At 24.7% G+C, this 15,076-nt stretch overlaps 2 protein-coding genes and 1 long non-coding RNA gene across 10 annotated transcripts in view; 2 read left to right on the forward strand and 1 right to left on the reverse strand.

Annotated features, from left to right (window-relative positions):
- Slob (Slowpoke binding protein) overlaps positions 1-15,076 on the reverse strand; it is a 357,719-nt gene that overhangs the window by 61,536 nt on the left and 281,107 nt on the right. The window lies entirely within an intron of this gene.
- On the forward strand, positions 7,203-7,696 carry LOC145976157 (uncharacterized). Its single transcript, XR_014440193.1, has 3 exons — positions 7,203-7,290; positions 7,411-7,543; positions 7,612-7,696. It is a non-coding gene; the product is annotated as an uncharacterized LOC145976157 (long non-coding RNA).
- Positions 9,362-14,233, forward strand: LOC145976132 (uncharacterized). Its single transcript, XM_083107106.1, has 9 exons — positions 9,362-9,505; positions 9,782-9,901; positions 10,429-10,546; positions 11,011-11,272; positions 11,392-11,508; positions 11,584-11,674; positions 13,716-13,861; positions 13,982-14,114; positions 14,183-14,233. Exons 1-9 carry the CDS (start codon positions 9,362-9,364, stop codon positions 14,231-14,233), a joined length of 1,182 nt encoding a protein of 393 aa, XP_082963232.1.

A 15,076-nucleotide genomic window follows, 5' to 3' on the forward strand; every position in this document is an offset into this window, starting at 1 on the left:
AATGTATCTTTGATATGTTTAGAATTTCCAGATCAAAAACATACACAGAAATAAATACGTATAGAAATAAAATTAATTTGACAAAAATTTAGTTAACTCTAATCTGGAATATTTCTTTATTAAAATCTGTTTTTATTATATTTAAAAGAGTTAAATGTTTTAATCTCATAGTTTATATTTGAAGAGAGAGATATAAGAGAGTGATTTCTGAAAATATAAATATATTCAATTAAAAAAAGAAAGGGTGAAAAACGCAAAATAGATTAAAGAAGAAATATATAAATTTATAAATTATATAAAGAAGAATGATATAAATCACATATATTACATAGATTATAAAAATTATATAGATTTTCAATGCTACAAAAAATTAATATAAAACATTGATACAAATTCATTTCAATTTATTTTCAACTTATATTTTCACTATATTTTCATTAGTCATATATTGTCACATTACTTTTTAATAAATAATGTATTCCTCGATAATGTTAATATAGCTTGATTTTTTATATTTAATATTTTATAATGAATGGGTTTCATATATACGAAAGAAATATCCAGATTTTGAAAATAATGCAGTCTTCAATAAGAATCTCATTACTTTTACATATAATTTAATAATTTTTATGTCTTATGTATATATGCAATGCTATAACAGAATCTCTTAAAAATGACATATAAATTATTATCTATTATATACATACATGTACACACACACACACACACCCATACACATATACATATATATCAATAAGGTAATCAATAGATTTGATTAATATTAAATTGCCTCAATAATTTCGATTTTTTGTATTAGCTTGTAGCTTTCGTTTATGCGATGTTTAATGAGACATGTCACACATAATTTTTATACTAATTTATTCTTATTATTACGGTCTATGAATTATTTAGTTTAAATATTTCGTTGATCAAAATGATATAAGAAAGTAATAAAGATTTTTATAAAATATATAAAGTAACAGTTGTGATTATTACATGATGATATTTATTTTTTTAAAAAGATAATTTTTATCATACCAATTTATAATTAAGAGTTTAACATATATTATATATAGATCTGATCGATTCTTTTAAATAATATTAACTTTACCAAAAAGGCTCGATGCTTTCGATAGTAAACGACATTTACTTAAAGAAAATGTACAAGCGTACATCACGAGAGCGGACAACTGAATGAAAGGTGTAAATTTATGATACAAAAAAAGTAGCGAATACGCATGTGCAACTTTCGCGCAAGTAATTTGCTCGATAAATATTCACTCTCTTATTTTCTTATACTTCTATTATAAGTATTACACTCTTATTTCTTATTTTCTTAAACATTCGCTCAAACATCTCCACTATTACATCGATCGCATAATTAGGACATTATTGCGAGAAATACTGTTAAATTGCATATATTTTACTTTTACCGTGTCGTATATTCGCTTTGACTTACGTTACACGAAATTATATGGAATTTGTGCTAAAATTTACATCGGAAGAAAAAAGTAATAAAATATCTGATCGATCAATGAAAAAAGAGAAAATAAAGGAATACTCCCGCGGCGATTTTCATGAGGTTATTTGAGCTCCGAACGTCATAAAGAAATGATCGGTCTTGAGACTTATAATTTTAAATTAAATAGAATTCTATTACTTATTATTGGCTTGTGGCCTCTACAACAATCGAACCTAACTCGACTTCAGTTTGTTTTTATGTCTACTATTCTGATGGCAGGTATTATGTTTCAGGTAAGTCAATATTTCATATTTTGATATGATAAGACATCACAAATTAATCTTTTAGAACCAGCGCATAACTTAAGAATATGTTAATTTAAATTAATAAAGTGATAAATTATAATATGTATAGTATACATAATTACGTATTTCATTTTAATTGAATCATTTTATATATTAATATGTGAAATGACATCTTCTAGTATGACACAGATTTCATATTTATTTATCGCTTTAAAAAAAAGTAAATTCTTAATGCAAATTTATAATAGATTATGTTACTTGCAGCTTACAACTTTTTTAACATCAAAATGTACGCCGGATTTTGTCGCTAAGATTCTGTCTTCCACATCTTTTTTTAGTTTAATCGCGATAAATTATAACTTATTTTATCTCAACATGAAACCTGTAAGTTGATAGCTTATGAACAAGAGCCCGGATATCGGTGCCGTTTTCCCCACGTAAAAAAAAATATAATAATTTATTATATTATTTTATATTTTATATATTATGTACATATTATTTTTTTATTATATTATTTTATATATTATGTATAATATCAAATAAACATATATTCTATATTAATATATATATATATATATTTTTTTTTCTACGCGACGGTGCCCTCTTTGCTACCATCACTAGACTGGCATAGACGCCACTGCTTTTCGCGGCGCTCGGCCGCTAGCATGCACTTGGAGTGAGAAAAACGGCATCGAGATCCGGGCTCCCAGATTTGTAATTTATAAGAAATGATAATTCACAAATTAAGTAGTTTAAGATCGCGTGACAGGATGATTTGTCGAGTAAAATTAAATAAAATAATTTTTAAATTTATATATATATATATAAAATATAATAATATATATATACATAAATACATACATATGAAAATGATGTACATAACTTTGCTGAAATGATAGGTGAAAAATTTATTGGTACAACTTCAGAATATATGTAACGGATTAAAAGATGAGAACGAAATCGCTATCATGAAAGAATATAGTTGCAATGCGAAACGTTTCACGATTGTACTGACAAGTAAGAGAATCTTTTTTTTATTTTTAAGAATATCTATATTTCTATTTAACATGTTATGAAAGTCATAAAAGTTTCAATAAAAGTGAATTTGATTTCGATAGATTATATTATAACAATTTCTCTGCATATTTATGTACAAGTTTAATATTAGATGATTTTATTAAAACATTTGTCACATATACAAACATATAAAAACTAATATCAAATATGATGAAGAAAGTCAAATAAAAAAAATGAAATTATAAAGTTATAAGAGTTAATATTATTATACGAATAAAATTGATTATAATTTATTTAATTTATTTAGAAATACATACATTAAATTTAATTATATAAATGTTATATATATATATATATATATATATATATATATATATATATATATATATATATATATACATACAGGGTGGGCCATTTTAATTTATGCACCCAAATTTCTTTGTACCTAAGACAGATACGGAAAAATGATTCAGACAAAAGTTTTATGGTTTCGAGGGGGCCATAAGATGGTATCATTAGTTTGACCTTGAAGAGTTATTTGAAGGTCACATGAAGGTCACCTTTAATTTCTTAAATGGAACCTACTATTTGTCATTGCATATTCTTGTAGCTTATCTCGAGAGCTTTCCAAAATACTATAATTAAGTACTTTTTTGTTAAGTACTTTTTGAGTTATGAGGCTTGAAATAATTTCTTAATTTTACATAAACCGTAAAATATCTTGTAAAATATTCATTTTTCGATTATCTTACCTTAATACTTTTATGTACAAAATAATGAGAGGAATCAATTGGTGTAAAGAAAACACATAGTTGTTTTTAAGAAAAAATATGGAATTGTTAATTGCAAATTACATATTTTTTCTTAAAAACAACTATGTGTTTTCTTTACACCAATTGATTCCTCTCATTATTTTGTACATAAAAGTATTAAGGTAAGATAATCGAAAAATGAATATTTTACAAGATATTTTACGGTTTATGTAAAATTAAGAAATTATTTCAAGCCTCATAACTCAAAAAGTACTTAACAAAAAAGTACTTAATTATAGTGTTTTGGAAAGCTCTCGAGATAAGCTACAAGAATGTGCAATGACAAATAGTAGGTTCCATTTAAGAAATTAAAGGTGACCTTCATGTGACCTTCAAATAACTCTTCAAGGTCAAACCAATGATACCATCTTATGGCCCCCTCGAAACCATAAAACTTTTGTCTGAATCATTTTTCCGTATCTGTCTTAGGTACAAAGAAATTTGGGTGCATAGATTAAAATGACCCACCCTGTATATATATATATATATATATATATATATATATATATATATATATATATATATATATATATGATATAATGATACTTCAATCAATTTAAAAGACTCTGCGAGAGAAATTAATACAATAATAATATATTTTAATCTTTTTAGTACTTGGCGGCTTTAACATATTTGTAATTATCGTCGCTGCAAATTGGTCAAGTATATTTTATATTATATATCCGAGAAACATAACACAATCACGTCGCTTGCCGATTACAGTGGAATATTTTGTCGATCAAGAAAAGTATTTCTATTTGATTCTGTTACATATCATCGTATCATTGTGCATCGGGACAACTGTAATGATAGCAATAGGAACAATGCTTCTTGTATATTTTCAATATACCTGTGGTCTGTTTAGAATTTGCAGGTAAAAGACAAACATAGAAATAAATAAAATTTCGGATTTAAACAACAGTCTATTATTATCTTAAACAAATCAGTGCTTATTTGACAAAAAAGAAATACGGATGAATATTTTAATTACAGTTATCGTATTAAACACGCAGTGCACGTCAATTCATTAGAAAATATTAAACTGAAAAAAGGAAATTCAATGTTGAAAGGAATAATTAGTGCCGTAGATATACATCAGCAAGCTATAAAGTTAGTATTTCTATCTTATGATATACATATATGTATAAAATATATATGTCTAATAAAATAATTTGATCTTGATAGTTTATCCAGACTTTTGGAATCCAACATTGAGATAATGTTGTTTTGTTTAATATTGATCCTAGTAATCTCTATGAGTCTTAATCTCTTTCGAGTAAGTTTTAAATTGTTTTTATATTTATTATTTTCAAGCAATACTTAATATCAAGAGACATGGTAGCGTCTCGGAAAAGCAAGGCATCCCATATATTTATATATACGTGTTGGATAGTCTATATTTGTCTATATTTTCGCTGTAATCTGTTCTTTATCTAACCTGCTTTATAAATATTATATGATGCAAAATTTCGATATAAATTTTTTTTTTAAATATCACTTCCCCCGGTGATCGGTCATTGCGTTAGAAGATTTAAAATTTGACAGATCTGAGATTTAATAATTTTGAGATTATATATATATATAGACAAATAAAGTAAGATAAAAGTTTGAAAGTGTGAAAAAGGTAATGTATAATTCTCGAGGAATATTTGCAATATAATTAATTTTAACGACCTGTTTAGTGGATGAGTAGTAATGTTTGAAATTAAATGTTTAAATGGAAAGGAATGTATCGGCATTTTGATTCTTGCGAACCTTCATATTACGCAATATTTAATTATTTTAATATAAAGTGTCAACATTTTCGAGAACGTTAACTCGAGTATTGATAAATCCCGACATATATGATAAAAAGTTAGAATTACATTTTTTAATATTAATCTAAACATACGTAATAAATATTTTTAAATCAAAAATAATTTATGTCATAGATAAAAAAAATAAAATTTCATTAAAAAAAAATTTAAAATATATTTTACATTATACGTTTCCTTCGAGATAGCATTTTTTAAAAATAGATTTAATTAAGTAATTACACTTCACATTACTTTTTATACATCACATCTAAATAATATTTATTTATCATATATAAATCATCAAAATGCTCTATATAATTGAATCCATAAAGAAATAACAAGAATTATATGTATGTAGGATACATCTATGAAATATTGTTTGAGATTAGCAGTAGTAGGAATTATATTGTGTAGAATTTCTTTATGGAATAATATGAAATAGATTTACAATTAATATTTTAGCAGAGCAACGATTATAGATGGAATAAAAAGTGTAGAACAAAAACAAACTAGCTTTTAAATAAATAATATATTGCATAAATATTAACATATATATAACAGTATAAATATTAACAATAAATATTAACAATAAATATTAACATATAACAGTTTTTGCTGTTTTTCAATAAGTTAAGTTATTTCATGTAAAATTGCACGAATATATTACACGAATTATCTTGTTATGTGTCTTACATGTAAGAGCATTCATGAGTTATCTTGCACATATAAGTATCTATATTTATCAATGAGATTCTGTTAATAATAAATAAATAATATTTTAAGATAATAAGTAATGTTAAATGATTATTTGATACAACTATCCAAAAGTACTACACAGAAGAAAAATATATAGCTTCATATTGTATAAGTAAAATAAATATAATTATTATTATAAATTAAATATAAATATAAATATAAATGTGCGTGTGTGTGTTTAAAAAAAAATAAAATAAAAAAGCATAAGTTTTTACTCTTATATTTGGCGCAATTTTTTTATATCATTCCTTTGAAAGAAATTAAGACAATTATTACCACACGATTAGTTCTCAATAATAAATATTTTTTAAATTAATATAACTCTATTTTGTACAGTTACAAATTAAAATAACGCTATTTCGTCAAAGTATTTCATAAATGTAGATTATTTTATAATAGGTTTATTGTAATAGTTTTTTTAGTAATATTCGTTTTCCAATTAGAACATACAGTTGGTGTTTTTTTTTTGAAAAGTAAACTTTTAGTTATTTTATATATGTATATTTCACAGTATGTGTATATATTATTTTGAAGAAAGACTGCATATATTTTTTCCTTTTTCTCTTTTCCTTCCTTTGTCCGTCTTTTCCTTATTGATATCTTTGATTTTGCAAAATATATTAATTTTATTCCTACATAAATCAATTGTAATCGTATGCGAATTAATAAGAACATTCTTATTGTGAGTAATTGTTAAAAAAAGTGTGTTCAATGACGTTATACTTATGGTTATTAACGACATCTGCATTTTGTCTGACTGTCTTGTCTCTCTCTTTGTATAGTAGTAGCAGTCTTGTCTGTACTTTACGTGTGTTTTTTACGTTACTTAGCATGCTCAGATTTGTAACCTTTTTGTTCTTTAGCTTTATACTTATTATAAACCTTTGCTGAATACATATACCTCTGCGTTTCTACCATTCTATTTTCAACAGTAATGTTTAGATAATGTAAGAAATGCAGATGTATATTCATTACAACAATAATCTTCTATTTTAGATTTTCCAGATTGTATCATCTAGAGATGATATTATGGAGATTATATTTCCCTTCCTATTTGTAACTATCAGTATTGTATACACGTTTATAGCTAATTATATTGGGCAGGATATAACGGATCACAATAATGATATCTTTGCTACTGTGTAAGCAACATTGTGTTTTAGAGAGATTGTATAAAGTTTGCATCTTACACAGAATGTTTTTATTAAAATGCAAATGTCAATGTTGTTCCATAGAAATATATGCTATACATGATTGCGTAGGTATGACGTTCAATGGCATGTAGCTCCGTTACATATACAAAAAGTGATACTATTTCTACTACAAAAAGGAGCCAAAGATTATATCATAAATGTCGGTGGAATGTTTGCCGGATCGCTGCAGAATTTTGCTACGGTAAAAATTATAAATAAATTATTATATAAATACATTCTAGGCAACACATATTATAAATAATATTACAGTTGGTGAAAACATCGGTCTCTTATTTTACTGTTATACATTCAACGCAATAATAAAATAAGAAGAGAGAAATAATAATGTATAAATTGTAATCTAGCAAAAATTTAGTTAACTCTTTAATTGAGATATAATATTACAATTATATTATATTTAAAAATTAAAAATAATTTATTATTAATCCTATAGTTGGCCTGAATAGACATAAGAGATTTCCAAAGATATAAATATATTTGATAAAAGATATTACATAGATTTTTAATGCCTCAAAAAACAGAGTATTCTATTTCAAATGTAAAATACTGTATATAAATTCATTTATATTTATAATTCTTAAATTTTATTTTCACTGTTTATATTACTATTATTATTTTTGTTATTAATATATTAATTATCACATTACTTCTGAATAAATAATTGATTCATTGTTAATATTATTATTGCAAAACATTTTTTATAGCTTAATATTTATTATAACTTGTGGCCAAAGTGCAAAAAATACTCATTCAAGATTTGAAAAATAAAGCTATCTTCAATAAGAATCAAACGCTCGTATTACTTTTACATATAAGTTGATGATTTAAATATCTTATGTATGTAAAGTTAAAAGAGATGATTCTTAAGATGACTATTCTTAAGAGATGATTATTCTTAAATATGATATATAAAATTAGTTATTAAATATGCTTTATATAAAATATTTGATTAATGTTTGATTGTCTTTAAGTATTTCAATTTTTTACATATGCGATTTGTATGAGATATGTTAAGCATTATTTTTAAATGTTTAATTTATTCTTACTGTTAGCGTCTGTAAATTTTTAAGTTTATGCACTTTTTAACAAAATGAAGTAAATAATAAATAAAGCGACAGTTGATAATTGTAACATGTTGCTATTTAGATTCTAAAATCATAACTTTTATTGTTAAATAGAAGTTCAATATATATGCATAGTATTATGCACAGATCCAGTCGATTCTCTTAAACACTATGTGCTTTTGATATTTACCAAAAGTGTTCGATGTTTTCAATAATGAATGACATTCGTTTTTTTTTCTACATATTTAAAATGATATAAAAGAGTAATAAAGATTTTTATAAAATATACAAAGTAATAGTTGTGATTATTATAATATGTTGATACTTATTTTTTTAAAAAGATAATTTTTATCATATCAATTTGTAATTGAGTTAAAGAGTTTAATATATATCATATACAGATTTAATTGATTCTTTTAAATAATATGAATTTCACGAAAAAGGCTCGATGCTTTCCATAGTAAACGACATTTACTTAAAAAAAATATACAAGTGTACATCACGAGAGCGGACAATAAAATGAAACGTGTAAATTTATGATACAAAAAAATAGCGAATACGCATGTGCGACTTTCGCGGAAGTAATTTGCTCGATAAATATTCACTCTCTTATTTTCTTATACTTCTATTATAAGTATTACACTCTTATTTCTTATTTTCTTAAATATTCGCTTAAACATCTCCACTATTACGTCGATCGCATAATTGAAACATTATTGCGAGAAATACTGTTAAATTGCAAATATTTTACTTTTACCGCGTCATATATTCGCTTTGGCTTACGTTACACGAAATTATATGGAATTTGTGCTAAAATTTACATCGGAAGAAAAAAGTAATAAAATATCTGATCGATTAATGAAAAAAGAAGAAATAAGGGAATACTCCCGCGGCGATTTTCATGCGGTTATTTGAGCTCCGAACATCATAAAGAAATGATCGGTCTCGAGACTTATAACTTTAAACTAAATAGAATTCTATTACTCATTATTGGCTTGTGGCCTCTACAACAATCGAACCTAACTCGACTTCAGTTTGTTTTTATGTCTACTATTCTGATGGCAGGTATTATGTTTCAGGTAAGTCATTATTTCATATTTTGATATGATAAGACATCACAAATTAATCTTTTAGAACCAGCGCATAACTTAAGAATATCTTAATTTAGATTAATAAAGTGATAAATTATAATACGTACAGTATATATAATTACATATTTCATTTTAATTGAATCATTTTATATATTAATATGTGAAATGACATCTTTTAGTGTGACACAGATTTCATATTTGTTTATCGCTTTAAAAAAAAGTAACTTCTTAATGCAAATTTATAATAGATTATGTTACTTGCAGCTTACAACTTTTTTAACATCGAAATGTACGCCGGATTTTGTCGCTAAGATTCTGTCTTCCACATCTTTTTTTAGTTTTATCGCGATAAATTATAACTTATTTTATCTCAACATGAAACCTGTAAGTTGATAGCTTATGAACAAGAGCCCGGATATCGGTGCCGTTTTCCCCACGTAAAAAAAAATATAATAATTTATTATATTATTTTATATTTTATATATTATGTACATATTATTTTTTTATTATATTATTTTATATATTATGTATAATATCAAATAAACATATATTCTATATTAATATATATATATATATATATTTTTTTTCGCGACGGTGCCCTCTTTGCTACCATCACTAGACCGGCATAGACGCCACTGCTTTTCGTGGCGCTCGGCCGCTAGCATGCACTTGGAATGAGAAAAACGGCATCGAAATCCGGGCTCCGAGATTTGTAATTTATAAGAAATGATAATTCACAAATTAAGTAGTTCACAAATTAAGTAGTTTGATCGCGTGATAGGATGATTTGTCGAGTAAAATTAAATAAAATAATTTTTAAATTTATATATATATATATAAAATATAATAATATATATATACATAAATACATACATATGAAAATTATGTACATAACTTTGCTGAAATGATAGGTAAAAAATTTATTGGTACAACTTCAGAATATATGTAACGGATTAAAAGATGAGAACGAAATCGCTATCATGAAAGAATATAGTTGCAATGCGAAACGTTTCACGATTGCACTGACAAGTAAGAGAATATTTTTTTAATTTTTAAGAATATCTATATTTCTATTTGATATGTAAGTTATAAAAGTTTCAGTAAAAGTGAATTTGACTTCGATAAATTATATTGTAACAATTTCTTTGCATATTTATGTATAAGTGTAATACATTAGACGATTTTATTAAAACATTTGTCACACATACAACCATAAAAACTAATATCAAATATGATGAAAAAAGTTAAATAAAATAATGAAATTATAAAGTTATAAGAGTTAATATTATTATATGAATAAAATTGATTATAATTTACTTAATTTATTTAGAAATATACACATTAAATTTAATTATATAAATATTTTATATATATATATATATATATATATATATATATATATATATATATTTATGACATAATGATACTTCAATCAACTTAAAAGATTCTGCGACAAAAATTAATACAATAATACCATATTTTAATCTCTTTAGTACTTGGCGGTTTTAGCATGTTTGTAATTATCGTCGCTGCAAATTGGTCGAGTATTTTGTATATTATATTATCCATAAATATAACTCAAGCACGTCGCTTGCCGATTACAGTGGAATATTTTGTCGATCAAGAAAAATATTTCTATTTGATTCTGTTACATATCATCGTATCATTGTGCATCGGGACAACTGTAATGATAGCAATAGGAACAATGCTTCTTGTATATTTTCAATATACCTGTGGTCTGTTTAGAATTTGCAGGTAAAAGACAAACAAAGAAATAAATAAAATTTCGGATTTAAAGAACAGTCTATTATTATCTTAAACAAATCAGTGCTTATTTGACAAAAAAGAAATACGGATGAATATTTTAATTACAGTTATCGTATTAAACACGCAGTGCACGTCAATTCATTAGAAAATATTAAACTGAAAAAAGGAAATTCAATGTTGAAAGGAATAATTAGTGCCGTAGATATACATCAGCAAGCTATAAAGTTAGTATTTCTATCTTATGATATACATATATGTATAAAATATATATGTCTAATAAAATACTTTGATCTTGATAGTTTATCCAGGGTTTTGGAATCCAACATTGAGATAATGTTGTTTTGTTTAATATTGAACGTAGTAATCTCTTTGAGTCTTAACCTCTTTCGAGTAAGTTTCAAATTATGGTTTTTTATATTTATTATTTTCAAACAATATTTAATATCAAGAGACATGATAGCGTCTCGGAATAGCAAGGCATCCCATATATTTATGTATACGTATTGGATAGTTGAAAGTACTTTAATAACAATTGAATTGACCGAATTCCTAATACGTATATTCTTAGTTAATAATTTAGGTCTCAGTTATATAAAAAAAGTGTCTTTATTTTCGCTCTAATCTGTTCTTTATCTAACCTGCTTTATAAATATTATATGATGCAAAATTTCGATATAAATTTTTTTTTTAAATATCACTCCCCCCCCCCCCTCCCGGTGATCGGTCATTGCGTTAGAAGATTTAAAATTTGACAGATCTGAGATTTAATAATTTTGAGATTATATATATATATATATATATAAATAAAGTGTAAGATAAAAGTTTGAAAGTATAATATTTGCAATATAATTAATTTTAACGACCTGTTTAGTGGATGAGTAGTAATGTTTGAAATTGAATGTTTAAATGGAAAGGAATGTATCGGCATTTTGATTCTTGCGAACCTTCATATTACGCAATATTTAATTATTTTAATATAAAGTGTCAACATTTTCGAGAACGTTAACTCGAGTATTGATAAATCCCGACATATATGATAAAAAGTTAGAATTACATTTTTTAATATTAATCTAAACATACGTAATAAATATTTTTAAATCAAAAATAATTTATGTCATAGATAAAAAAAATAAAATTTCATTAAAAAAAAATTTAAAATATATTTTACATTATACGTTTCCTTCGAGATAGCATTTTTTAGATAGATTTAATTAAGTAATTACACTTCACATTACTTTTTATACATCACATCTAAATAATATTTATTTATTATATATAAATCTTCAAAATGTTTTATATAATAATTGGATCCATTAAGAAATAACAAGAATTATATGTAAGATACATCTGTAAAATTGTTTGAAATTAACAGTAGCAAGAACTATATTGTGTGGAATTTCTTTAAATATAAAATAATATAAAATAGATTTATAATTAGTATTTTAGCAGAGCAACGATTACGGATAGAATAAGAAGTGTAGAACACAAACAAATTAGCTTTTAAAGAAATAATATATTTCATAAATATCAACATATAGTTTTTGTTATTTATCAATGGATTAAGTTATTTCGTGTAAAATTGCATATATTATATTACACAAATTATCTTGTTACGTGTCTTACATGTAAGAGCATGAGTTATCTTGCACATATAAGTATCTATATGCATCAATGAGATTTTTTAATAATAAATAAATAATATTTTAGGATAATAAGTAATGTTAAGTGATTATTTAATACAACTATCCAAAAATACTATACAAAAGAAAAGTGTATAGTTTCATATTATTATAAGTAAAATAAATATAATTATAAATTAAATATAAATATAAATATAAATGTGTGTCTAAAAAAAAAGTAAAATAAAAAAAGCATAAATTTTTGCACTTATTTGGCTCAATTTTTATATCGTTCCTTTGAAGGAAAAAAAATTAAGACAATTATTATTACAAGAATTAGTTTTCATTCATAAATATTTTTTAAACTAATATAACTCTATTTTGTACAGTTACAAATTAAAATAACACTATTTCGTAAAAGTATTTTATAAATGTAGATTATTTTGTAATAGTTTCATTATAATAGTTTTTTTAGTAATATTCGTTTTTCAATTAGAACATATAGTTGGTGTTTTTTTCTTAAAAGTAAATTTTTAGTTACTTTATATATGTATATTTCACAGTATGTGTATATATTATTTACTTTATTAAGAAAGATTGTATATATTTTTTCCTTTTTTTCTTTTCCTTCCTTTGTTCGTCTTTTCCTTATTGATATCTTTGATTTTGTAAAATATATTAATTTTCTCTACATAAATCAATTGTAATCGTATGCGAATTAATAAAAACATTCTTATTGTGAGTAATGTTTAGAGAATGTAAGAAATTCATTACAAATTTAAATTCATTACAATAATAACCTTCTATTTTAGATTTTTCAGATTGTATTATCTAGAGATGATATTATGGAGATTATATTTCCCTTTCTATTTGTAACTATCAGTATTGTATACATGTTTCTAGCTAATTATGTTGGGCAGGATATAACGGATCACAATAATGACATCTTTGCTACTGTGTAAGCAACATTGTGTTTTAGAGAGATTGTATAAAGTTTGCATCTTACACAGAATGTTTTTATTAAAATGCAAATGTCAATGTTGTTCCATAGAAATATATGCTATACATGATTGCGTAGGTATGACGTTCAATGGCATGTAGCTCCGTTACATATACAAAAAGTGATACTATTTCTACTACAAAAAGGAGCCAAAGATTATATCATAAATGTCGGTGGAATGTTTGCCGGATCGCTGCAGAATTTTGCTACGGTAAAAATTATAAATAAATTATTATATAAATACATTCTAGGCAACACATATTATAAATAATATTACAGTTGGTGAAAACATCGGTCTCTTATTTTACTGTTATACATTCAACGCAATAATAAAATAAGAAGTGAGAAATAATAATGAATAAATTGTAATCTAGCAAAAATTTAGTTAACCCTTTAGTTAAGCCTTAATATTACAATTATATACCTTTAAAAATTAAAAATAATTTATTATTAATCCTATAGTTGGTACTTGAATAGACATAAGAGATTTCCAAAGATATAAATATATTTGATTATTACATAGATTTTCAATGCCTCAAAAAACAGAGTATTCTGTTTAAAATATAAAATACTGATATATAAATTCATTTATATTGTTACGCGCGCGCCCGAGTCGTTACGGCCCTGCCGTTGTCCGGATCCCATTGACAAGAAGAATGTTGATAAACAACGATAATCAGTTGAGTCGGAGAATAGTCGTCAAGCTGTCCGGACGCGTTCTCGTTTACGAGCGATAATTGTGTTAATAATCGTTGTGTTGATCTGTTATTAGTGTGTTCTGTGTTCATATTAAAGTCGTGTTCAAAGAACCGTGTTCTTATTCCCGAGAGCGCGGGTGCGCGAGTGAGATCGTGTGCCGATAGTTGTGCCGCGCGCGCTTCGAGATATATCGCTCCGCGGGCGCAACAATATTTATAACTCTCAAATTTTATTTTGACTGTTTATATTATTATTATTTTTGTTATTAATATATGAATTGTCATATTACTTCTGAATAAATAATTTATTCATTGTTAATGATATTATTGCCAAACATTTTTTATAGCTTAATATTTATTATAACTTATGGCCAAAGTGCAAAAAAAACTCATTCAAGATTTGAAAAATAAAGCTATCTTCAATAAGAATCAAACGCTCGTATTACTTTTACATATAAGTTGATGATTTAAAAAT

Source organism: Camponotus vicinus, unplaced genomic scaffold, assembly GCF_025532165.1.
Source record: "Camponotus vicinus isolate PSW18456_S1 unplaced genomic scaffold, iyCamVici1.0 SCAF_8, whole genome shotgun sequence".
Classification (NCBI taxonomy): Eukaryota; Metazoa; Arthropoda; class Insecta; order Hymenoptera; family Formicidae; genus Camponotus; species Camponotus vicinus.

Coding starts and splice junctions, on each gene's coding strand:
- LOC145976132 (XM_083107106.1), top strand. CDS start 9,362: ATGATCGGTCTCGAGACTTATAACTTTAAACTAAATAGAATTCTATTA. Junction 9,902..10,428: donor TTTATCTCAACATGAAACCT/GTAAGTTGATAG, acceptor CTGAAATGATAG/GTAAAAAATTTATTGGTACA. Junction 10,547..11,010: donor TTTCACGATTGCACTGACAA/GTAAGAGAATAT, acceptor TAATCTCTTTAG/TACTTGGCGGTTTTAGCATG.